At 40.2% G+C, this 27,405-nt stretch overlaps 1 protein-coding gene and 1 long non-coding RNA gene across 8 annotated transcripts in view; one reads left to right on the top strand and one right to left on the bottom strand.

Moving 5' to 3' along the window:
• The window catches only part of OXSR1 (oxidative stress responsive kinase 1), an 86,661-nt gene extending 62,149 nt beyond the window's left edge, over window positions 1–24,512 (bottom strand). For 2 of the 7 annotated variants that reach the window (XR_009492278.1, XM_059879694.1), the window contains exons 1-3: window positions 24,115–24,512; window positions 8,137–8,249; window positions 1,437–1,545 (exon numbers count right to left, since the gene is read on the bottom strand). Coding sequence is in view for 4 of the 7 variants with exons in the window: in XM_059879694.1 (XP_059735677.1) it covers window positions 1,437–1,545; window positions 8,137–8,249; window positions 24,115–24,184 (292 nt within the window). In the remaining 3 variants the exon portion in view is untranslated. Of the gene's footprint in view, window positions 1–1,436; window positions 1,546–8,136; window positions 8,250–23,651; window positions 23,950–24,114 lie in introns of those variants that run through there. The other 5 variants (XM_059879696.1, XM_015459426.3, NM_001075892.2 and 2 more) reach the window with 4 other exon arrangements.
• Window positions 24,513–24,600: 88 nt separating this feature from the next.
• Window positions 24,601–26,779, top strand: LOC132343482 (uncharacterized). Its single transcript, XR_009492334.1, has 2 exons — window positions 24,601–25,255; window positions 25,839–26,779. It is a non-coding gene; the product is annotated as an uncharacterized lncRNA (long non-coding RNA).
• The last annotated feature ends 626 nt before the right edge of the window (window positions 26,780–27,405 follow it).

Raw genomic sequence — 27,405 nt, 5'->3', positions numbered from 1 at the left:
TATATGAAAAAAATCCTTGAGTTTATATAGTAATACTTCAAAAAAGAAAGCATCACTCAGTGGGAAAAAAGAAAAAAAAGTCAATGGCAGTGATTATTAAACTAATTCTTTACTGTGAAAACTGGTCCTTAAAAAAACACATTTATCCTGTCTAAAGTGTCTGCCGACTGAGCGACTTCACTTTCACTTTTCACTTTCATGCATTGGAGAAGGAAATGACAACCCACTCCAGTGGGTTCTTGCCTGGAGAATCCCAGGGACGGCGGAGCTGGTGGGCTGCTGTCTATGGGTCCCACAGAGTCAGACACGACTGAAGTGACTTAGCAGCAGCAGCAGCAGCAAAGCGTCTGCCCACAATGCAGAAGACCCAGGTTCAATCCCTGGGTTGGGAGGATCCCCTGGAGAAGGAAATGGCAACCCACTCCAGTATTCTTGCCTGGAAAAATCCCATGAACAGAGGACCCTGGTAGACTACAGTCCATGGGGCCACAAAGAGTCAGACACGACACAACTGAGCGACTTCACCTTCTTTCAGTAGGAATTACAGTATAGAGTAATCAAAAAGTCCCAGTTAATAAAGGAAAGTTCCTTTACAGCGAAGAATGCCACTTTATAAATGTTAATACAAAAAAAAAGAAAAAATTACCATTCTGCAACCTCTGACAAAATAATTGATTCAAACAAGGATTGTTAATGGATATTAAAAACATTAGATCAAAGACTTGGGGAACTGGATACTCACAGTGCCAAAGTATCATCCCAAAGACTACCTGCTAGCTGCAAAGGGAAATAAAGCCAACTTTTCCATGGAGAGGCCTGGCTGTCATAATTTTCAGCAATCAAAATCAACATCACTATTAAAGATATAACCAGATAGCAAATACTACTTCTTGACGTGATGCAATGTGAAGTACACAGCACCACCTACAAAATACTCTGTCTAAATAACCCTTTGGGTCTAATTTTTAATCTGTATACTGGAGTGGGTTGCCATTTCCTTCTCCAGGAGATCTTCCCAACCCAGGGATTGAAGCGGTCTCCTGCCTTGTAGGCAGACACTTTACCATCTGAGCCACCAGGGAAGTCCTTGTAGGAAACAGAGGAATATAAATCAAGTTAAACATCACCAGGAAGAAATAACCAGATAAATCTAGAATGTGGAACATCCTACAAGATAGACCCTTCAAACCAGACCTTTCATAAGTTTGTGAAATGGAAGAGAGGAAGTAGGAGGGAACCATCCTAGATTGAGAGAAATTGAAGAAGCATGACAACCAAATGCAACATGTGACTTGTCTCACCTTGTACACTAGTATTGTTAGATACTGTAATCTCAGTATCTCCTCAAATGCATGTCCATGAAAACCAAACCAAAGAAAACATCTGTATTTACTTTCCAAACCATGAAAGTTGGCATTTCATTGTACTCTACTCACCTCCACTTAACAGCTTCATGACGAGCCACAGCTCATCTTTTACCACAAAAGATGTGTAGTAAGACACAATATTAGGGTGATGGCACTGACTCATGGCTTGGATTTCTTTCTACAAAGAAGAGAAAACATGGTGATTCGTTATATGCAAGCCTAAAACAACATTAGAATTTACTGAATCCAGATTTGGGAATTCCAAAGACTATGTCACAACCTTTTTAGGATTTTCATGGTTCTGATCTCTTCAAGAATGGTTAAACCAAAAAACCACTTGGTTTCCCTCAGTCCATTCTGATTCCTACTCCTTTCACTCATTAAACAGTGATCTCTGAAACCAGAGATGTACTATTTATCACACCTTGGCACAGTACCACAGAGGCCTCCACTGGGACACATTTTGTACTTCAGGGTGTCCCTGCAGAAATCTTGGGAAATCAGGTTTTACAGTCACAGAGGATAATTACTAATAAACAGAGAGTGGTTTTTTGTTTGGTGCTTTTTTTCCCCAAAATTGTTTCACCTCATTTTTGTGAAATGATTAACAGTTCTCACTTTAAAGAGGTCATAAACTAAACCAAAAGTAGAAACCTGAGCCCAAAGTCTAAGCTTACACTATTCTCAGTTAATGAATTTAAATTAGATTTGGTGTGATAAGATGCCTTATAGAAGTCTTGTGGTCATGGCCCTGCTTATCTTTCCATTATTCCCACTGCCTTCACTGAAACTACCCTCAACACACCCCAGTCCTACCATAGTAACTTCAAGTGAGCCATGCTGCTTCTAATTACGCACATTTAACCCTATTGCTGCCTCAGCCTAAAGTATACTTTCCTCATTTTCATCCAGCTAAAAACACCAAATCACCCTGCCAATCTCAGCCAAAATACCACTTCCACCCAGCTTCCCAGGTTTAGTGACATGTCCCTTCTCTTGGCTTCTAAGCTCTGTGCACATCTCCTCACATTATAGCACATATGTATGGATAGAAAATTGGATGCTTATTTGCCTGTCTTCCCCTGTGGAACTGAGAACGTCAACCAAGCAAGTACTTAAAAGTGGATTCCTACACATGGTGGCAATTATCATACCATACTGTAGTTGCCTGTTTATTTTTCTGCATCCCTCACAAAACTGTAAGCTCAATGAGAGATTAGACTCTGTATTACTAGCACTTATCATTGTGCGTGGCACACAGTCTACCCTCAATAAATATTTGCTGAATGAATGAAATCCTACAGCACTTTATACAGCTTTTTACTTATTGATGTAAATAAGCCCTACACCCTTGGTATTTGTTCAGTAAGATCAACTGGGTAAAAGTTGCTCCAAATTCCTGATTCATAAGAAGTGTTCAACGAAAGGGATTCCTTCTCTTCTCATCTTCTCTACGCGAATGTAAGTTCTTTTATGGCAAGGACTTTGTTGTGTGCATTTTTGCTACCCACTAAGTTACTAGCACAGTCTTCTGTACTAAAAGCTAAGTAAATATGAAGGATAAGGAAGAGGAACTAAAGTAATAAACACCTGCCTATTGGCACAGTTATATAGGACTTGAATAGATAAGATATGTACACATAGGAGGGAATGTACAGGACAGCATATACATGCCAAACGAGGTAAATGTTACAAGAATTCCAGAGGAAAGAACAGTTAAAGCAAGAAGTCTTCATAGAGTGGGTGGGAACTACGTTTGTGTTTTACAAGATGTGGGATATTATAGCAGTACAAGGTGCAAAGCACATAAAATTACAGAAAAAAAGAAAAGGATGAAATATGCAAGACAAATTTTAGACACAGGAGTAAACCTGTCTAAACACAGGTCATGCTTTCAACAGAAATTTACCAAGTGCCCACCTTATGCCAGGTGCAGGACTAGTATAATGATGAACCTTCATGAAACTTACGGTCTGGTGAAGAAGTCAGACAAATACTAATTTACAATACATATGAATAAAGTCTGATAGAAGAAGTACTAAATACTATATGATTTCACTGAAGAGGTGAATCATCCAAAATTAGGACTGACAATCAGGGAAACCTTCCTATAAAAAATTTTACTACACTGACATTACAATCCTGTTGCATGCTTAAGCGCTCAGTCGTGTCCAGTTCTTTGCGACCCCATGGACCATAGCCCACCAGGCTCCTCTGTCCATGGGATTTCCCAGGGAAGAACACTTGAGTGGTTGCCATTTCCTACTCCAGGGGATCTTCTCAACTCAGGGATGGAACCCACCTCTTCTGCACTGAAGGAGGATTCTTTACCACTGAGCCACAGGAAAGGCCAACATTAAAATAGGAAAAATAAATGTTTTTATGGGTTTTCATTGTTGAATTACCTGGGACCGTATCATAAGTCCCAGGTAATTATAACTGTGTTCAAGAATTTAGGATTCAACACATACTCCAATGTTTACTGTACCACTATTTATAATAGCCAGGACATGGAAGCAACCAAGATGTACACTGACAGATGAATAAAGAAATTGTGGTAGGCCTTCCCTGGTGGTACAGTGGTTAAGAACCTGCCTTCCAATGCAGGAGACATGGGTTCGATCCCTGGTCAGCGAACTAAGATGCCATATGCCACAGGGTAATTAAGCCTGCATGCTGCAACAAAGATCCCATGTGCCTCATTCTGACTCAAATTTCCCAGCAGCTTCCTCAACACTCGTAAGTGCTTCCACTCCTAGTCATGAAAATGCTTTCCTGACAGTCCTATATGTCTGCTAGTACCAGATCTTTGTCTGGAATTTTTAGTGCTCCACCTCAGGCTTTCTAAAGCCATGTTTTAATGACCATTGTTCACTCCTTTTTAAAACTCATTCATCTTGATTTCTATTCTTTGCCCTCTGGCTTTCTTTTCCCTTTTTTTAAAATTTATTTATTTCTTAATTGAAGGTAATTGCTTTACAGAATTTTGTTGCTTTCTGTCAAATATCAACAAGAATCAGCCATAGGTATATGTATGTCCCCTCCCTCTTGAACCTCCCTCCCGTTCCACCCCTCTAGATTGTCACAGAGCCTGTTTGAGTTCCCCGAGTCATATAGTAAATTCCCACTGGCTATCTATTTTACCTATGGTATCGTAAGTTTTCATGTTACTCTTTCCATACATCTCACTCTCTCCTCCCCTCTTCCCATGTCCAGAAGTCTATTCTCTGTCTGTTTCTCCATTGCTGCCCTGCAAATAAATTCTTCAGTGCCATCTTTCTAGATTCCATATATATGTGTTAGTACATGATATTTATCTTTCTCTGACTTACTTCACTCTGTATAACAGGCTCTAGGTTCGTCCACCTCATTAGAACTGACTCAAATGCATTCCTTTTCATGGCTGAGTAATATTCCATTGTATATATGCACCACAGCTTCTTTATCCATTCATCTGTTCATGAACACTAGGTTGCATCCATGTTCTAACTACTATAAATAGTGTTGCAATCCCCCTGGTTTTCTAATTACTCCAACATAGTTGATTTTCCTTCACTTCACACTACTGAGTCATTCCCCAAGTAATGTTAATTTATTCATTCATTTATTCAGAGTGAACAGTCTCTGCTGTCATAAAGTGCTCATTCTAGAACTAACAACTTTCCCATCTATAAAATTTTGACAGAATTTGTGTCTTTCTTTCCATTGTCATTTCCTAAATTTAGAGTCTCAATATCTCTTTGTGCAATCCAGTGTTCCTCAACCTATGAGATGCAACACATATGGGTCATGAAACAAACTTGGTGCATCACATTAAAAATAGACGAAAACAGGATAAAAAATCAGAGTGCATTCCACATAATATAATTAAGAACTGTTTTATGAAAACATGTCAGTTACATTAATATATATATAATATATATTTTATCAACATATTTATAACATTATTAGATAATATGCTATCCTTTGCTGATTTTGAACCCCTGATCAGCAGGGTCTCCATCTCTGCCTCTTCAAAGTCTTCCCAGCCCAGGTGGCCCAGGACACAAACATCTCCACAAAGGCCTTCATCTTCATAACTGGGAGTTCGCTTCTACCTTGTACTTCAACATAGTATTCAAACTTTTCCGAGGCACTGTCACACTCTGCCTTGTACAGCAGACAAGAACCTTAACTCTTCAACCAGATTGTGAGCTTTATGATAGAAGAAAAGACATTTTAAGCCTCTTAATTGTCCCTTCAGATGTTTGTCCAATGAATCTAGTCCAAGCATTTATCAGAGGACAGAAAAATCTCAATCATCTGCATTCTATGCCTTTCCTAGAGTCTGTGAGTAAAATCTCTGGAGAAAACAAATGTAGTACTATCTGACAGCTGGTTTTGTGATCACACTTTTTGCAAAGGTTGTCTGAGAAGAAAACATTTTGACAAGAGAAAGGAGTAATATACTGCCTTCTCACTAGTAACTGTCACACACAATACACACCTGTAATTGGTTTACATCAGTACTCTCTGGAGAACCCAGAGCATCCTTTCTGCATTATAATGAAGACAGTTTTGAAAAAAAATCTTACAATCACAACATCAAAAGTTGAGTATGCTGAGCTGATAATTTTTTTAAAAGATAAATTGAAGGCCTTTGTATCTTTTAGATACAGAGCCACTGGCACTTAGATCTCAAGTCATAACACTACCACAAATACCACAAATCAGGCATTCTTTTATATTTCTGATGCTTGTTCAGGGTTGATTGGAATCCTACCTGCATATGTACCAATTATTTAAAGAAAGCCAATTATTCTAAAGTTACTTTAAATCACTTCCCCCCATCTTTATTATTTGTTGATTTGCAAATACTATATATGCAATGTAAAGATTTCTGGAATATGTACACACATTTTATAAAGGTCTAACCAATTTCTTTCCTTTTACTAAGCTATATCAAATTTGCATTCCTCTAAAAGTAAGGCCTTAGTGTAATAACACAAATATTACTTTTAAGAATGTCAAATGATTTTTGAGAAGAGATGCTCTTTACACTTTTAAACTAGGATTTAATCATTTTATTAGTATTTTATGAAGTTAAAAAAAATAGTAGACTTGAGTCATAAAAACCTGATTTTTTAGTCCAGACTCTGTTGCTTATCATGATTTAATTCCCTCATCTACAGAGGAGAGCTACTACCTATCTCAGAGATGTTTATGAGGTTAAAGTACACTTTAACGCCTAGTACTGAAAAGGTGTTTGCTATTACCATCATATGAATGTAGTCAAGTTATTTAAACTTTGAGCCTTAGTTGCTTTAGTCATAAAGTAGTAAATAATAACACTTTCATTCTTCTTTATACCATCCTTATGGATTATGAAAAGTAACTGGCAAATGACAGGAATTCATATTGGACTTCTCAAATTCCAGTGTTAATATATGGATTAAAAATACTGTTTTTCTTTAATAAGAATTAGTTTACAATTTAGGCCTCTGTTATGATCACTGCAGTTCACATGTCCAAGTGGTGCTCTAAGGTCCTTGCTGGCAGCTGTAAACCCAAGTTCGCCACATAGTGTTTCAATCAGCATCTCCTTCCAAGTACATGTTCTCTCACCGAACAGCTCAAGATCACTCTAGCAACCCAGTTCTTCAGCTTCTGCATATACGTTACCAATTCCTGAAGAAATACATCTGCCTCATCTGCTGAAAGGTCGACATATAATTATATTATCTCTATATCAGAGTTACACTACAAATTAAACCCAATCTGGGACAATGGAAAAAAATTCTGGACTGACAAATCATCCCAGTCCTAGTTTCTGCCCTTTCTACTATAACTGTGCATGATCTTAGAGAAATTATTTAACAATTTAACTATATTAGTTCACATTTGAGTGGTGGTTTATGGTTTTCCAGTACTGTAACATTTGATCTTCAAGAAAAACCTCATGCGGTATACAAAGCAGAAGCAGATAGATATATTTCCATTTTAAGCCAAAGAAGTTGAGGATTTGAAAAATCAAATGATGTGGAAAAACTATCTTATTTCGCTTGCTGAATACTTACTACATACTACATACTTAAAACTACTCCAGGTGTCATGGAGTATAAAGAACTGCAAAACAATCCCTGTGTTGATGGTTCTTAACACCGCAGAAATCTCATACAGCTGTAGATTCTTGGGGCCCCCTCTCTTCTTCCTGACCTTAGGAGGAGCTAATGCTGCTGGGTCATTCTATCTCTTATCCTGCATCAATGGTCAGAATGTAGATTGGGCCCACGTTCCTAGAAGGCCAAAGCCCTTTAAAGGATGCTCCATTTGACCCAGGAATCACAACTGCATGATACTATTTTAAAGAGAGAAAGAAGTAAGCAAGCATTGTTTATAACAATAAAGAGGACACAAAAATCATTCAGTACCAGAGAACAGGTTAGATGAAATATTCAACAGAACACTACATACCTATTGAAAACTATATTCATATTTATAGACATAGAATTCTATGATAAATTTTTTAAAGACAAGAACAAGTATATGATATTCTCATCATAAAAATACAAAGATGACTAAAGGTGCACTTATAGCACATTTAGTGTCAACCTCAGAATGAGAGAATTGTAACTAATTTTCTTCCTCTCTAGTTACTTGGATTTTATGAATTTTACAATAAGCAATACTTATTAATGAAGAAATCACAAGTTTATTTTTAAAAAAGTAAAAAACTTCAAGTTATTTCCCACTCTAACATGAATATACAAGAAATATGAGAAGTGCATACCAGGAGTTCATCCATGCTAGTCTGACATTTCTCAAGGTTTATCCGTTTGATTGCCACTTTCTCCTTTTTAGGGGCACAATACGCTGCTTGGACCACAGCCGTTGCTCCACTCCCTAAAGATAAATAAATAAAATGAATAAATAAAAAGAGGCAGTGATTACAAGACATTTCTGACTCCTACACAATTTAAGGGCACACAATTTAAACAAAAGAATAATTCTTAACTTGTTCTTAATACTCAACAACAGATGCAGAGAAACACTCTGAAAAGTAGGGTGTCAGTAAAAGCAAAAGTCTTGACCATTCATAGAACTATCAATAAGTACCAGCACACACACACCGAAATAAAAATCGTTAGACTTCTAGAAATTCTAGAATATTACAGTATCACAGGAATTACAGAGCTCACAAAAGTAGGCCAGGACTTACACACTAAACCCAAGCAGAGTAACTGCCTACTCAAATAGAAATTTTAAATAGGATCAGGAGTCTTCTAAAATTAATATCCTAAATGTCCAGAATATAATTTAAAAAAAGAAAATCACATTGTCTCAACAAGAGCCAGGAAAAACACACTTGAATGAGAAGACAATCACACTGATGCAAACACCAAAATGAATCACTAGTTGGAATTTCTGACAAGAATTTTAAAGTAGCCATCACAAAAATGCTTCAATAAACAGTTAAGAATTATCTGAAAACAAATTTTAAAAATGTAAAAATCTCAACAAAGAAAGAGAAGTTATATTTTTTTAAAGTATCAACTGGAAATTACATAACTGAAACATATAATTTCCAAAAAAAAAAAAACTTCCTGGAGAAGCTCAATAGAAAAATAAAGATAAAATAAGATAAATTTAGTGAACTTGAAGATAAAGTCAATAGTTTTACTCAATTTAAAACAGAGAGACTGAAAAAAAAAAAAAACAGAGACTCAGGGAGAAATGGGATAATAGTAAAAACTCTAAAATCCCTGTGGTAGGTGGAATAATTAACCAACCCCCTCTCCAAAGATAACCACATTCTAATCCTTCAGACTAGTAAATGTTACCATAAATGGCAAAGTTCAGTTCAGTTCAGTCCCTCAGTCATGTCCGACTCTTTGCGACCCCATGAATCGCAGCACGTCAGGCCTCCCTGTCCATCACCAACTCCCGGAGTTCACTCAGACTCACGTCCATCAAGTCGGTGATGCCATCCAGCCATCTCATCCTCTGTCGTCCCCTTCTCCTCCTGCCCCCATCCCTCCCAGCATCAAGGTCTTTTCCAGTAAGTCAACTCTTCGCATGAGGTGGCCAAAGTACTGGAGTTTCAGCTTTAGCATCATTCCTTCCAAAGAAATCCCAGGGCTGATCTCCTTCAGAATGGACTGGTTGGATCTCCTTGCAGTCCAAGGGACTCTCAAGAGTCTTCTCCAACACCACAGTTCAAAAGCATCAATTCTTTGGCGCTCAGCTTTCTTCACAGTCCAACTCTCACATCCATACATGACCACAGGAAAAACCATAGCCTTGACTAGACGGACCTTTGTTGGCAAAGTAATGTCTCTGCTTTTGAATATGCTAGCTAGGTTGGTCATAACTTTCCTTCCAAGGAGTAAGCGTCTTTTAATTTCATGGCTGCAATCACCATCTGCAGTGATTTTGGAGCCCCGAAAAATAAAAGTCAGACACTGTTTCCACTGTTTCCCCATCTATTTCCCATGAAGTGATGGGACCAGATGCCATGATCTTCGTTTTCTGAATGTTGAGCTTTAAGCCAACTTTTTCACTCTCCTCTTTCACCTTCATCAAGAGGCTCTTTAGTTCCTCTTCACTTTCTGCCATAAGGGTGGTGTCATCTGCATATCTGAGGTTATTGATATTTCTCCTGGCATAGAAAAAGGCTATGCTTTTTCCTTGACTCCAGCTTGTGCTTCTTCCAGCCCAGCGTTTCTCATGATGTACTCTGCATATAAGTTAAATAAGCAGGGTGACAATATACAGCCTTGACGTACTCCTTTTCCTATTTGGAACCAGTCTGTTGTTCCATGTCCAGTTCTAACTGTTGCTTCCTGACCCGCATATAGGTTTCTCAAGAGGCAGGTCAGGTGGTCTGATATTCCCATCTCTTTCAGAATTTTCCACAGTTTATTGTGATCCACACAGTCAAAGGCTTTGCCATAGTCAATAAAGGAAAAATAGATGTTTTTTCTGGAACTCTCTTGCTTTTTCCATGATCCAGCGGATGTTGGCAATTTGATCTCTGGTTCCTCTGCCTTTTCTAAATCCAGCTTGAACATTTGGAAGTTCACGGTTCATGTATTGCTGAAGCCTGGCTTGGAGAATTTTGAGCATGACTTTACTAGCGTGTGAGATGAGTGCAATTGTGCGGTAGTTTGAGCATTCTTTGACATTGCTTTTCTTTGGGATTGGAATGAAAACTGACCTTTTCCAGTCCTGTGGCCACTGCTGAGTTTTCCAAATTTGCTGGCATATTGAGTGTAGCACTTTCACAGCATCATCTTTCAGGATTTGAAAGAGCTCAACTGGAATTCCATCACCTCCACTAGCTTTGTTCGTAGTGATGCTTCCTAAAGCCCACTTGACTTCACATTCCAGGATGTCTGGCTCTAGGTATAAATGGCAAAAAGACTTTGCAAATGTTATTAAAATAAGGGTGGAAAGATGATCCCAGATTATCTGGGTGAGCCCAATGTACTCACAAGGGTCTTTATAGAAGAGGCACAGGAGTGTCAAGTCAGAGAAGGTGAAGCAATGAAAGCAAAAGTCAGAGTAATGGGACCATAAGCCAAGGAGCAAGTACTGATACATGCAACAACATGCATGAACATTGAAAACACACTATGTGATATAAAGCAATCACAAAAAACCACATATTCTATGACTCTATATCTATGCAATATCCAGAATAGGCAAATCCCTAAATGCAGAAAACAGATTAGTGGTTACCAAAGGCTAGGATAAGAGGAGAATGGGAGGTTACTGCTTAATGAATACGATTTCTTTCTGGGGTGAGGAAAATGATCTGGAATAAGACAATGAAGATGGATGCAAAACACTGCAAATATACTAAAAAAGAAAAAAAACACTAAGTTTTACACTTAGAAATGGTTCAGTCAGTTCATTCGCTCAGTCATTTCCAACTCTCTGCGACCCTATTGGACTGCAGCACGTCAGGCTTCCCTGTCCATCACCAACCCCTGGAGCTTGCTCAAACTCATGTCCATCGAGCCAGTGATGCCATCCAACCTTCTTATCTTCTGTCATTGCCTTCTCCTCCTGCCTTCAATCTTTCCCGAATTAAGGGTCCTTTCCAATGAGTCAGTTCTTCACATCAGGTGGCCAAAATATTGGCATTTCAGCTTCAACATCAGTCCTTCCAATGAACACCCAGGACTGATATCCTTTAGGATTGACTGGTTGGATCTCCTTACAGTCCAAGGGACTCTCAAGAGTCTTCTCCAACACTACAGTTCAAGGCATCAATTCTTCAGTACTCAGCTGTCTTTACAGTCCAGCTCTCACATCCATACAGGACTACTGGAAAAACCATCGCTTTGACTAGATGGACCTTTGTTGGCAAAGCAATGTCTCTGCTTTTTAATATGCTATCTAGGTTGGTCATAGCTTTTCTTCCAAGGTGCAAGCGTCTTTTAATTTCATGGCTGCAGTCACCATCTTCAGTGATTTTGGAGCCCAAGAAAATAAAGTCTGTCATTGTTTCCACTGACCAGATGCAATGACCTTTGTTTTTCTGAATGCTGAGTTTTATGCCAGCTTTTTTACTCTCCTCTTTCACTTTCATCAAGAGGCTCTTTAGTTCTTCTTCACTTCCTCCCATAAGGGTAGTATCATCTGCATATCTGAGGTTATTGATATTGCTTATCTCCTGGCAATCTTGATTCCAGCTTGTGCTTCATCCAGCCCAGCATTTCGCATGATGTACTCTGCATATAAGTTAAATAAACAGGGTGACAATATACAGCCTTGACGTACTCCTTTCCCAATTTGGAAGCAGTTCATCGTTCCATGTTCGGTTCTAACTGTTGCTTCTTGACCTGCATACAGATTTGTGAGGACACAGGTCAGGTGGTCTGGGATTCCCATCTCTTGAAGAATTTTTCCAGAGTTTGTTGTGATCCACACAGTCAAAGGCTTTGGCGTAGTCAATAAAGCAGATGTAGACGTTTTCCTGGAACTCTCTTGCTTTTTCAATGATCCAATAGATGATGGCAATTTGATCTCTGGTTCCCCTGCCTTTTCTTTTTTTAAAAAATTAAGTTATTTATCTTAATTGGTCCCTTGCCTTTTCTAAATCCAGCTTGAACATCTGGAAGTTCACAGTTCAGGTACTGTTGAAACCTGGCTTGGAGAATTTTGAACATTACTTTGCCAGTGTGTGAGATGAGTGCAGTTGTGCAGTAGTTTGAACATTCTTTGGAACTAACTTTCTTTGGGACTGGAATTAAAAACTGACCTTTTCCAGTCCTGCGGCCACTGCTGAGTTTTCCAAATTTGCTGGCATATTGAGTGCAGCACTTTCACAGCATCGTCTTTTAGGATATGAAATAGCTCAACTTAAATTCCATCAGTTCCACTAGCTTTGTTCGTAGAGATGCTTTCTAAGGCCCACCTGACTTCTCATTCCAGGATGTCTGGCCATAGGTGAGTGATCACACCATCGTGGTTATCTGGGTCCTAATCTGTTTTGTATAGTTCTTCTGTGTATTCTTGCCACTTCTTCTTAATATCTTCTACTTCTGTTAGGTCCATACCATTTCTGTCCTTTATTGTGCCCATCTTTGCATGAAATGTTCCCTTGGAATCTCTTATTTTCTTGAAGAGATCTCTAGTCTTTCCCATTCTGTTGTTTTCCTCTATTTCTTTGCACTGATCACAAGGAAGGCTTTCTTATCTCTCCTTGGTATTCTTTGGAACTCTGCATTCAGATGGGTTTATCCTTCCTTTTCTCCTTTTTTGAGTTTTGCTTCTCTTCTTTTCTCAGCTATTTGTAAGATCTCCTCAGACAACCATTTTGCCTTTTTGCATTTCTTTTTCTTGGGGACGGTCTTGATCACTGCCTCCTGTACAATGTCATGAACCTCCATCCATAGTTCTTCAGGCACTCTATCAGATCTAATCCCTTGAATCTATTTATCACTTCCACTGTATAATCATAAGGGATTTGATTTAGGTCATATCTAAATTGTCTAGTGGTTTTCCCTACTTTCTTCAATTTAAGTCTGAATTTTGCAATAAGGAGCTCATGATCTGAGCCACAGTCAGCTCCAAGTCTTAATTCTGCTGACTGTATAGAGTTTCTCTATCTTTGGCTGCAAAGAATATAATCAATCTGATTTCAGTACTGACCATCTAGTGATGTCCATGTGTAGAGTCATCTCTTGAGTTGCCGGAAGAAGTATTTGCAATGACCAGTGAGTTCCCTTGGAAAAACTCTGTTAGCCTTTACCCTGCTTTATTTTGTATTCCAAGGCCAATCTTGCCTGTTACTTCAGGTATCTCTTGACTTCCCACTTTTGCATTCCAGGCCCCTATGATGAAAAGGACATTTTTTTTTTTTTTTTTGATGTTAGTTATAGAAGGTCTTGTAGGTCTTCATAGAACCATTCAACGTAATCTTCTTAAGCATTAGTGTTTGGGGGATACACTTGGATTATCGAGATATTGAATGGTTTGCCTCCGAAATGAACAGAGATCATTCTGTCATTTTTGAGACTGCACCCAAGTACTGCATTTCTGACTCTTTTGTTGACTCTGAGAGCTACTCCATTTCTTCTAAGGGATTCTTACCCACAGTAATGGATATAATGGTCATTTGAAGTAAAATGGTTAGTTTTATGTTACGTGACATATCTTGATCTCTTTTAAAAAGAACAACTACTAACAACTTTAACTCATAATTCAACAACTTAGAAAAAATAGAATAAGCAGGAATATTTTCCAGCTCATTTAATGAAGCCAGTATTACAAACACCAAAAGTAAACAAAGACGTCACAAGAAAAAAAAAAAAAAAAAAACCTACAAATACCTTTCATGAATTTAGCTGCAAAATCCTTAACAAAATATCAGCTAATTGAATCCAGCAATTCAGCAATTCCAGAGCAGTATGTATTCCAGGTATGCTACTTTGGTGTAATATTAAAAACAAACAAAGCACACAGTGTAATACACTACATCAACAGGCTAAAGAAGAAAGGTCATAAGATCATATCAACTGATGCAAAAAACATTTTCTAAAGATCCAAAAGCATTCATGATTAAAAAAAAACTTTCAGTAAACAAGGATTAGAGGGGAATTTCTTCAACCTCATAAAGAACATCTACAGAAAAAAGTTACAGCTCACATCATACTGAAGAAAGACTGGCTTCCCTCTAAGATTGAGAAAAAGGCAAGGATGTTCATTCTTATCACTTTTATTCAATATATCACTGGAAGTCCTAGACAACACAATAAAGCATGGAAAAGAAATAAAAGGTATCCAGATTAGATTGGGTTTCCCTGATGGCTCAGATGGTAAAGAATCTGCCTGCAATTCAGGACACCCAAGTTCAATCCCTGGGTCAGGAAGATCCCCTGGAGAAGGAAGTGACAACCCACTCTAGTATTCTTGCCCGGAGAATCCCATGGACAGAGGAGTCTGGAGAGTCCCAGTCCATGAGGTCACAAAGAGCTGGATACAACTGAGTGACTAACACTTTCACTTTCAGATGAGAAAAAAATAAATCTGTCCCTGTTTGTAGAGGTCGTGACTGTCCACATAAGAAAAGCTTCTTCAACTAATAAGAGAGCTTAGCAAGGTTGCAAGATAAAAGATCAACCCACAAAAATCAACTGCATTTCTAGATACTAAAAATAAAGTAGAAACCAAAATCTTAAAACAGTATCATTTACAAGTTCCCCCAAAGTGAAATAAGAACAAAATCTATATGCCGAAAATCATAAAACACCAAACCAAACAAAAAAGACCTAAATAATTGGAGAGATACCATGTTCATGAATTAGAAAAATCAATGTAGTAAAGATGTCAGTACTCTCCTAATTGACTTCAAACAGGTTTAATGAAATTCCTATTAAAATCCTCACAAGGTATTTTGCACACATAGACAAGCTTATTCCAAGGGTTTTTTTTTTCCATTTTAAAATGTATATGAAAAAGGAAGGCCCTCAAATAACCAACAGAATAGTAAAGAAGATGAATGAAGTTGAAGTATTCATACAACCCAATTTAAAGACGTATTATATAGTTACAGTAATCAAGACAGTATGGTATAAGAAGAGGGACAGATACACAGACACACATACACGTCAGAACAGAGACCCAGAAACAGAGTCACACAAATGCAACACAGTGATTTTTGACAAAGGTACAAAAGCAATTCAACAGAGATGGGATAACCTAACAGAATGGCTAAAGTAAAATTTCTTAGAATTTTTAATTAATTTATTTTTGGCTGTGCTGGATCTTCATTGCTGCTCAGGCTTTTCTCTAGTTGCGGTGAGTAAAGATTCCCTTCCAGGGGATCTTCCCAACCCAGGAATTGAACCAGGGTCCCCTGCATTGCAGGCAGATTCTTTACCGGAAGAGCTACCAGGGAAGTCCATATTGCACATAATAAAAGTAAATATTATCTATCAACTATACTTCAATAAAATTAAAATGCAAATATCATCTTGTAAAACTTTTATCTCAGTGTAAATACACACGCAAATATGTGAATGGTTTAGCCAAAGTGTGAAAGTTACTGTTCTAATGCCCTCAAATAAGCACTGGCCTAATATGAAGAATAATATAATGGAAAATAATTGTAAAACAATGTAAAACCATTTCCAATAAAGCATCCTGATTCCTAAGTCCATCCTCCGCACACCATCCCCCAGGTCCCCACTCTTCCGCTCTTCTGTCCTCTTCGAGCTGGTTCTTTAACTGCTGCATTAGTGTACATTACATACCAGAACGGATCAAAGTGCAAAATCATGACTGAGCTTTCTTCTGAAATCCTTCAAACTGGGTAATGTTATCCCTTGAGACAGAAAAGGAGCTGCCCAAAGGCATGAGGGGAACTAAGAAAATTTAGTTCCAGTCTCTCTCCACTTAACTAGATCCTGAAATAAAGAGTAAGCAAAAATATGGATTTATTCCTACCTGTGAGGAAAAAATAAACCAAATGAACCAAATCAACTGCAGATATTTTTCCCCCCAAATTCTGACCAACCATCACTATAACAGATATGTATTATAAAGATTTTAAGTATTTTTTAGTAAGGGTTTACACAGCCACTAAGGAGCTAGTCCAGGCTGGTCATTCTGAAAGATGACTAAGGCGTTTTCACCTGAACCATGGAAAGCACAAGAACATACAATTTTGTAAACCTTTTTCTCAATTAGCCCTCTTGTCAGAGTCATAATGAAAATTAAAACTCCTTTACAGAAACACCTGTAAGGGCAGTCATTATGATAAAAATCATGTTTGTTCTCCATACAAAGATGGAAATAAAGTCGCTTTGCCATATGCTCTGAGTAATTATTCAAGCAGCCTGATGGTTTTACAATGAATCATCTCTTGTTTACTCTGGTGATTTCTATCTCAATGGATAGTAACCCCATCTTTCCGGATGCTCCTGCCAAGAAATCTTGGATACTTCTCACATCTAATCCAAAGGCATATCTCTAACTCCAAAATATATTATACCAGCATCTTATCGCTCCTCATCACCTCCATTACTACCTCTCTCCCCCAGATAACCTCCCCTTCCACCCCTATACCCTCACAAAACTATTTTCCACCTAGCAGCCTAGGTAATCCTTTTAAAACTTTATGTGAAGCAAAAGCCAGGACTTACTAGGCTTCATACCATCTGACAGCCAGGACCATCCATTCCTACCACTTTACTCTCCTGATCCTTCAGCCTTGTTCCCCTCTGCTCCAGCCACCCTTGTCTCCTTACTCCTTAGTCACAGAAGCATGCTCCTTCTCCAAGACCTTTGCTCCTGCTGTTCCCTCTGCTTGGAACAAACTTCCTGCAGATAACCACACACTCACCTCACCTCCTTCACGTCTTTCTGCAAATGTCACCTTCTCAGGAAGGCTTTCCTTGACCTACTTAAAACTCATCTCTATCCCCAGGGGTTCCCATCCCTTCCCCTACTTTTATTTGTTCTTCATCATCACCAGATTATAAAGTCCATAAAAGAAGGGATTTCTGTCTGCTTTGCTGCTGTTATCTCTAGCATCCAAAATAGTGTCTAACACACAAGAGGAAGTCAGTAAATATTTGGTGAATGGATTAGTCAATCGAGTAGTAGCATACATTTTCCAGAAAAAAAATCTGCTAATTTGAGGCAGAACAAACACAGAAATATCATAAAAATCATGCTCGTTCTCCACACAAAGATTTCATGGGCGTCACCTCATTATTACCGTCATAAGCACTGGTTAACATTTATTGAACTCTTACCTTGTGTGCCAAATACTATGCTGAGCACTCTCTTCACTTGCTTTTTTTTTTCCATCTAATTCTCACAATAATTCCATGAGTTAGGCATTATTGATCTTACAAAGCAAGGCAAACAAAGGTAAGACAGGTCATTAATTACCGAGGGGCACAGAAGGGCCTAGAAACCAGAACTACATGATGTTTCAATACCATGCTCTTAACTGGTAGGCAACTGTCTCTTCAGATTAAAGCTAACATTTATTAACTGATTATTATGTGTCAGGTTAAATTATTTACTTACAATGTCTTATTTATTTTAATTTGAAAAAACCAAAAACAAAAAAACACGAGGCCAACACTTTTAGTTGCCTATCCAGCATACAATTTTCCCTTCTTTAATAACAGAACTTTGACCTACTTTGTCTGAAGTAATAATGTGCTTGGATAAAAAGTGTCATTTCATTTGCAAATGGCCCAATGACACAGTTCTGTCCAATAAAATGGAAATGTAAGTCACTGAGTAAGGCTTCCAGGAAAGAAAGCCCTTTGAAAGGGAACCACCTGAGCTGTCACATGACTCTGTCCTTTCTCCGTATTCTTCTGGTCTGGAACACAAGCACAAGGCTAGGGGTGGAAGAACCATCTTGCAACTCTGAGAATGCAAGTCACGTGCTAAGTGAAGTGGAGTGAAAAACCAGGAGTCTGGGTGCCCCACAGCACGTAGGCTGCCACTTCAGTTTCCTTGTCATATAAAGGGGTCAAAAAAGTTTTTTACTAAGCCACTATATTTGTTTTCCATTACAGAGAGTCAAATGCAATCCCTATTTGATACAACCCTATGAGGCTGTTGGCCCAATGTGGCTTCCTGGAAAAATGTCTTCCAATCAGGGGAGAAAATACACTAACCATTAAACATCACTCTATCAGTAGAACATGTCTTTCACATTAACGGAGGAGCCAGGGGTGGGATCCTGCAATCTGTACTTGGTAACTGATACTTCAGACATCAGATGTGTAGCTAGTGAACAACTGATGACAATTTAAAAGGCGGGGAGGTAGTAGAGAATAAACGTAGTGGGATGCCTTTCACCGAAGTATCAAAAGTTGGTGAATCACAGCTTACTAAAAACAGATCTTAAAGAACAATTTTCTAAACCTAGGCTGAGGTAAACACTAAATATTTATTGAGGTTTTTCAAAATGCATGATAACAAAAGCAACAGGGCAAAGCCCTTGTAAGACTGATTTCCCACTTTGCCACTATATTGTACTGTGGGCAATACAGGGCCTTACACAGCTGTACTACCATGTCCAGAATAAATCCCCAAAGCGATCGAAACTTGAATGATATCTGGAAGTAAGAAGAAAAAGAAGCAGTGATGTTCCAATAAACATTACAACAGATTCGAAATACTACAAGGTTACAAGTGTTAGAAGATTTCAAATCATGAGGCATTTCACATTTTATGGCAGTACCAAAAAGTAGGAAATGGAAGAAGGAGAAAAAAACAAAGGGACAACCATCATCAGTATGGAGTAATAAATACGAGCTAAAAGCTTCCTATAAACAATTACACTTGTAATTCCATGACAAATGTACCATTATTCCCCTTTTACAGACAAAAATCAGAAACTAAAAACCAATAAATTGCCCAAGATCAGATAGGTAGCAAGAGGTAAAGCCAGGATTTGAATCCCAGGTCAGTCTAACCCCAAAGTCCATACTCTTCAGTTACTTCAACACCCAAGTACAGGAGAACACCTGGTGAGAAATCCTAATACAGCAGTAGAGACCAGGAAGGAGCGCAAAGACGCTGAAAAGATGAATGATTACTGTGAGACTAATACTACATCTTTTACAAGTAATCATAGAACTTAAACCCTTGTCAAAACACGCTTAAGATAACAGAATTTTTTAAAAGGAAGTCCTTTGAATTCCCAACCTATTATTTTTTTTTTATGTTCTAGGAAGGGAATTTTCTTTTCTCTATAGGATTTTGCTAGAAAATGAGAGAACAAAACAACACGAAAAACTAACCCCACAAATACAGTTCTAAGAAGCACATGTAAAAAAAATTATAGTTCAAATAAATATATGTTTTGATAAGAAAGGAGACACCATTGTATTATTTCCTTAAAATACAGTCTTTGAAAACAGATATTCAAAAGATTCCCTCAAGCCTTTTTTTCCAGACTTTCATCATTTGTTTCCTGAAAAAAAGAGAGTACAATCTGGAGAAATTACAATAATTCATTTTGAAAACTACTTACAGCTTATTACAAAATACTGTATTTCAAACATTTCAGCATGGAAGCAAAGTTAGAATAACTGTACAGTGCTTTACTGAACCCTGCTGCTTGTACATCCTCCCTTTTGAGAAGATGAAGTGAGACATTGTGTGAAGAGTGGAGTGGAAGTACATTAGGAACTTCTAGAAACTTATTAACGAGAAAGAGAACACTTTAAAAATGACAAAACAGGATACGCAAAAGAGAATAAATCTAACTAAAAGGGTTATCTACAAAAAATCTGCTCCAGTATTTTTTTTTTCCCCATTGTAAGGATATTTCCTTTAAGGTGGGAGGATGACCACCATTGTTCAGTTACTTCCAAAAATCAATCAAAATGCAGATGCAAGGACAAGAATCCTGGATTAGGCAATAGTTGGACACCAGTCCTGACTGAGCCCATAACTAGTTCTGACTCTGGACAAGCCATTTCACCTTTCTATGTCTGTGTCTTTGGGCTTCCCAGATGGCTCAGGGCCTGCCAACGCAGGAGATGCAGGTTCAATTCCTGCATCTCCTGCACTTATAGTATCTCTAAGTCTTCCAGTGTGGCTCATACTGTAACAAATCCGCCTGCAATGTGGGAGACCTGGGTTTGATCTCTGGGTTGGGAAGATGCCCTGGAGGAAGAAATGGCAACCCACTCCAGTATTCTTGCCTGGAGAACCCATGGACAGAGAAGCCTGGGGGGGCTACAGTCCCCTGGGGTCACACGACTGAGTGAGCATGCATGCACGCATCTTTATCTGTAAAACCTTACTTCATGCCTTACAAAAAACTTAAAACACATCAGAGGACTAAATTTAAGGGCTAAAACTATAACACTTAGAAGAAAACATAAGAAAAAAATGTTTGTGATGTTGGGCTAGTTAAGATTTCTTAGATACAATATCAAAAGCACAATCAATAAAAGCAAAGATCAATAATCTCTATCAAAATTCAAAACTTTCATGCTTTAGCAGACACCATTAAGAAAATTGCTAAAATTGAGGCAGCGGGGCGGGGGGGAATGCTGTAATAAGGAAATTCCCTGGTGATCCAATGGTTAGGACTGGGCTCTTTCACTGCCATGGGCCACGTTCGATCTCTGGTCAGAGAACTAAGATCCAGCAAGTCCCGATTCCCTGCTGTCCCACCTTACCAAAGAAATGAAAAGACAGAGTAAATATTTGAAATTGTGTATCAGGTGAAGGACTCATATCCAGAATGAATAGACACCTAACAATCACACTCGCCTCTATAATTTAGTGAGAAGAGAACAACCCAGTGGACAACCCAAGCAGGAAAAAGATTGGAATAGACCTTTCACCAAAGAACAGATATGAAAAGCTAATAAATAAGCACATGAAAGGATGCTCTCCATCATTAGTCATTAGGGAAATCCAAAACAAAGCCACAATCAGATATACTTCACATCCACTAGGATGGCTTTAATCAAAAAGACAGACAACAAATGCTGGCAAAGATGCAGAGAAAACGGATCCTCATTCACGGCCGAAGGGAATGTAAAACGGCACAGTCACTTTGAAAAATTTGTTCCTTAAAAAGTTATACATATAATAAATCTACCATATGACCCAGCAATTCCACTCAAGAAAAATGTAACATGTTCACCTGAAGATTTGATACAAAATGCTCACAGCAATATTATTCAAAATAGGCAAAAGGCGGGAGCAATCCAGTGTCCATCAAATGGTCTCCAATAAAAAGGAGTAATGTACTAATACAGGCAGCAATATGGATGAACCTCAAAAAACATTACACCAAGTAAAAGAAACCAAACACAAAAGATCACATATTGTATGATCATATTTATGGGAAAATGTCCAGGAAAGACAAATCTATAGAGACAGAAAGTAGATTTGCAGTTGCCTTCGGCAGGGGGTGGAAACAGGGAGTGACTGCAAATGGACATGAGGCATCTTTTTGGAATGATGGAAATGTTCTAAAATTGGATTGTGGTGATGACTGAACAACTCTGTAAATTTATTAAAAAAAAAAAACAAACTATAGTACTGTACAGTTAAAACAGGTGGATTTTATGGTATATAAATTGTTTTTAAAAATGAAAAAATTTTATGCTATGTGAATGAACCAAAACACAAAACACTATATATTATACAATCCGATTTACATGACATGTCCAGAAAAGGCAAATCTATGGAGTTGGAAAGGTTTGCAATTGCCTGAAACTGGGGGTAGGAACAGGGATTAATTGTAAACAGGCACGAGGGATCTCATTGGGATGATGAAAATATTCTAAAACTGTATTATACTGATTGGTGCATAATACATTCACTAAAATCATTTAATTTACACTTTAAAATGGGTTAATTTTATACTTTAAAAAATGGGTGAAATTACATCTCAGAGTAAAGTTGTTTTAAAAGTAAAGTGGTCAAATCACATGAGAGTTCTCAACTTTTGGAGTGAGATGAGGACTAACACTATCCCAGAGGGCTGAGCCTCCCTTTCGCTCACTCACAGACACCCTATTGGTCTGAGAATAGCAAATCAACAAGTTTCTAAAGCTCTAGCGCCTTGTGCCACCTTATTATCAAAAGCATTAACAACCACAATGCTACTCGCCACCCTAGAAAGATGTACACCTTACTGGAAAGGTAAAGAAAAATTCCTCTTCTAAAATGACAGAGACCCCTTTTCCTTGCCTTTTTAGACATCATTTTGGAATCTCCCACTTAATCCCTTTTTTCAATATGAAACTCTGATGGAGGTACTCATAAACAGTCTTTAGAATGAACCAGTACACATCAAAGATACGGCACATAGTAAGGACCAGATCCATGAAGAGGCTTAAGGATAAAGACTGGATGTCTTCACATAAATCTTACCCCAGATTTGTTTTGATACAAGAAGCTAGTGGGAAAAAAAAAAAAAAAAAAGAAATGTGACAAAGTTTCTCTAAACACTGGCACAATGCAACAAACACTCACTCCCCCCAACCCCCAAGACAGCTTTTCAGGAGTTTTCAGCCACTCTTTGTTATAAAACTAATTTCGGACAGGATGCTGATCTAGCAAAGCAGACAATCTTCTTCCTCCAACACACAGGGGTCTGCTGATGTCCGTTGGCTCGAGCTTCTGCTTAGCTAAACCCACTCCCTTTTGATTTCTAAGATCACTAGATTATTGTTGTCCAACAAATACTCCCCTTATCCCCAGTCCCCACCCTCCCCCAATCACTGTGCCTCTCTGATAATTACTATTCATGTTTGTGCAAGCTTTGATCTCTGCCAGCTGGTATTCCCAGACCCCCTTCAAATCCATTCCACACACAACAGCCAGATTCATTGGATCATATCATGTCTCTGTTTGAAGCCCTCCAAAAACACTTAAAATTTCAAAACACTCACCTTGGCTGAGAAGGTCCCTAAAATCTGGCTCCTCTCTTACTTTCTAACCTTACCAGTCTTCTTTCGGGTCCTAAAACACATCAAGCTTTTTCCCTTCTCTGGGGCCTTTGCATTTCCTCATTTCTCAGTAAAGAACAATCTTCCCTTGGCCCTCAAGACTCTTTGTCATCCTTCAGAGCTCACCTTACATGTCGACACCTCAGAAAACGCATCTCCCTTGAAATGGCCCCAACTAGGTCTCCACGTTATTCTCTCTCAGAACATCTTGCTTGTTTCCTTGCTAGCACCTGCCAAAACCTGTAATTCTTTTTATTTGCCTACTTATGTCTACCTCCCTGGCTGGCAAGTCAATTCCAAGCAGTCGTAAGTTGGTCTACGTCGCTCAGTGCCGTACCTGCAGCTTTATCCGGAGAGGCTCCCCAGTTCCACCCGAGCAATGCCTGGCACTTCGTGGGGGTTCTCACGCGGATGCAGGACTGAACAGAAGCACCCACAAATAGATGACCAAGCCCGCAACTGCAATACCCCATTCCTCGCAAAGCCTTAAAGGCCTGTCCCACATCTTCACTTTTCTTTTTTCTCTCAGACACATCTGTCGCCACACAAATCTCTGACGAGCCTCTCAGACCCCACCCCACCTCGCCGCACAGGCGCGCCTCTCAAAATCCCCTCCACGCCTTGCAGGAGCTGCACAAACCCCGAGCCTCACCCACGCGCCCTACCAACCCCAAGGCCACTCGAGCGCCCAAGAATATCTGGGAGTCCTGCGCTCCCCGAGCTCCTGCAGGACCCCACGTTCCGGCGCGTCACCCGCCGCCCAGCGCGGCGCCTCCCTCCTCCGCGGCGCCAGCTCTCACCTATCACCTCCTGCAGCTCGTAATCGTCCCTGTTGATGGACCAGGGCAGGGCACTGGAGTCCTCGGTCATGACGGCGGCACGACACTCGGTCTTCCCGCAAACTCACTGACCTCTCTCTTCTCCTGGCCGCACCTCTCCCCACCCCCAACCGCTGCCGCCGCGCCCCCACCAACCGCCTCGCGAACAGCCACGGGTCGGACGGCGCCTGGCGCTGGGTGGCCGCGCGGCAGAGCGGTGGGGGGCTCGAAGCACCCGCAAACCTCGCCTCTTTGCTACTCTGCGGCCGGCACTCCCCTCCCCGGCCCAGGTCCCGGCTTCGGCCTCCACGGCAGCAGCGACAAGAGCTTCGCCTGGGCCCAGCCCCTCTGTCCCGCCCTCCACCTCAGCCCCACGCACTGGCCAAACTTTCCCTTCTCCCTCCACCTGCCGACACGCAGCGCGCTGACGTCACCGCGTCGGGCATGCCCCCCACCTCGGCCCCGCCTCCAGCTGCCATTTCAAGTGTGGCTGGATAAGCAGCGAGCAAGAAGGAAGCCTGAAGAAGACGAATTTGATGGTTGAAGGGAAGAAATACTTTGAAAGGAGTTCAGCAAGGGCATAGGAAAGCCAGAAAAGAGCCGAAAGTAGCAGAGGTAGTAGCCACACTAAATATGGCGACCAAAGGGCAGCCTAGTGGAGGGGGCGGAGCCACTTCTGGCGGCGAGGGCACGTTGTCGTCTCCGTCGTCGCTTTCATTGGCTTATTTGAGAAGGAATCAGAACGGCAGTAAGTGGGTGTGGACGTCAGTCATAAGTTAGTCCCGCCTCCACGCGCTGGGCGCGCTGTTCCGCGACAAGGCTCCGGTCCTGCAAGATCACGCTTACGCTACTCGCTTTGCACCGTTCTCCCAAGTGACGTCGCCACGTAACCGTCACACTCGCGAGACGTGCAAACGGCCCCGCAGGGTGTGGAGAAACCCGAGGGAGCAGCTGGGTGGGGTAGCCTTGGGGTATGGACGACTGCCAACTGGAATAAAAGGTCTCGGTCCACGGGACAGAGTGGAACCGGAAGCTTGCCCCGTGACGACATCTTTTTTCTAGGCGGAAGTTATTTCTACAGTCCACGGCTCGGCCTTCCCTGTAACCTTACTGGACAGAGAAGGTGTTCTATCCATTCTCAGCTTTGGAGCTCAAATGATCACCTGTCTCGGGGCCTTGGAAGGTTGCAGTTTTTTCCCTGAGGCAACTGGGGCCAGTAAGCTAGTGCTGTATGGCCCAGCAGATCTGAGATTATGTCAAAGCCTTGGCTTTTGTGTGACGTCATTGAACTTCAGTTTTTCTCAGATTGTCCACTTAGGTCCTTTGGGGAAGTCAGTAAGATGAAACTGGAAGCCTTTGGTAAAATGCAGTGAAGAGTAGCCACGTGGATTGGGCTAGGTTTGAAAGTCTTCTCAGTTGGATGTCTTTCAGATCAATAGTAGTCATTATGAAAGACATCTTTACCCAAGACCAAGTTAGCACGTTTCCACATTCTTGGTGGGATTAGAGAATGTTTCGGGAGGGGATCCTGCAAAGTTAATATGATATAAAACAGGTGTAAATTGAGAGGCTAGAATATCCCCGTCACAAAGAAGTGCCAGAGTTTCCAAGTTTGAAAGCATAGCACAGGCATTCCTGTAAAGATTGGTTTCAGCCGTTGACTACTGACCCCTTTATTGCCGTGTATTGCGTTTTTCTTTTTGCAGAGAGGATGGGAGTGAAAGAAGAGAGTGAAAAAGTTGGCTTAAAGCTCAACATTCAGAAAACTAATATCGTGGCATCTGGTCCCATCACTTCATGGGAAATAGATGGGGAAACAGTGTCAGACTTTATTTTGGGGGGCTCCAAAATCACTGCAGATGGTGATTGCAGCCATGAAATTAAGACGCTTACTCCTTGGAAGGAAAGTTATGACCAACCTAGATAGTATACTGAAAAGCAGAGACATTACTTTGCCAACAAAGGTCCGTCTAGTCAAGGCTATGGTTTTTCCAGTAGTCATGTATGGATGTGAAAGTTGGACTGTGAAGAAAGCTAAGCACCGAAGAATTGATGCTTTTGCACTGTGGTGTTGGAGAAGACTCTTGAGAGTCCCTTGGACTGCAAGGAGATCCAACCAGTCCATCCTAAAGGAGATCAGTCCTGGGTGTTCATTGGAAGGACTGATGGTGAAGCTGAAACTCCAGTACTTTGGCCACCTCATGCGAAGAGTTGACTCACTGGAAAAGACCCGGGTGCTGGGAGGGATTGGGGGCAGGAGGAGAAGGGGACGACAGAGGATGAGATGGCTGAATGGCATCACTGACTTGATGGACATGAGTTTGAGTGAACTCCGGCAGTTGGTGATGGACAGGGAGGCCTGGTGTGCTGTGATTAATGGGGTCGCAAAGAGTCAGACCTGACTGAGCGACTGAACTGAACTGAATTGAAGGACGGGGATCAGATCTATCAAGAGCTAAATATGATGATAAGGATTAGAGAACTCAAGATTTGTCCAATAGAAAGATCCATAAACCAGAGATTCTTAACTTGGATTTATTGGCCTTGTGGACCATGAACAGCCTTCAGAAGGTTTGTGGGGGTTTTGTGTTTTTTTCACGCCTTTAACTTGTATGCAGAATAATATATACTTCAGGGAGAAATTTGACCACCTATTTGCCTTCTCTTTTTCCCCAGTGAAAAGGAGCTACTGACTTAAAAGTGAAAATCCAACGTTTATTGACCCACATTCTTGTTGATCAGGGTACTATACATTTGTTGATGGGTTGTTCTCTACTTCTTCCAAAGTAGAAAGCTTGATGGTTTAGTTGAGCCAGAACCTGCTCTGCAAATCTGTTCGTTTTATTTCCTCTATCTCCTGGGCTTTCTCCATGTGGCCTGTTGTTAAGATCTCATGTTTTTAATGAGCAAGGAATTGGTGGCTGTTGGAGGCCAGAATCTCAGCTTATGAAGTACATTCTGTGTGGGAACACTTATCATAAGTACTGGGTGTATATGGTGAACAAGGTGACTTAGTTCCTGTTTTCATGGAGTATAGTCTAGTAGAGAAACAGCAATGTGTGCTGTGTGCTCAGTCACTCAGTCTTGTCTGACTGTGACCCAGTGGACTGTAGCCCATCAGGCCCTCTGTTCATGGGATTTCCCTGGCAAGAATACTGAAGTGGGTTGCCATTTCCTCCTCCAGGGGATCTTTCCCACCTGGGGATTGAACCCACATCTCCTGCATTGGCAGGCGGATTCTTTACCACTGAGCCACCAGGGAAGCCCTGTAGA

Source organism: Bos taurus, chromosome 22, assembly GCF_002263795.3.
Source record: "Bos taurus isolate L1 Dominette 01449 registration number 42190680 breed Hereford chromosome 22, ARS-UCD2.0, whole genome shotgun sequence".
NCBI lineage: Eukaryota > Metazoa > Chordata > Mammalia > Artiodactyla > Bovidae > Bos > Bos taurus.
Note: the sequence above shows the minus strand (reverse complement) of the source record. Positions and strands in the feature narration are given on the sequence as shown.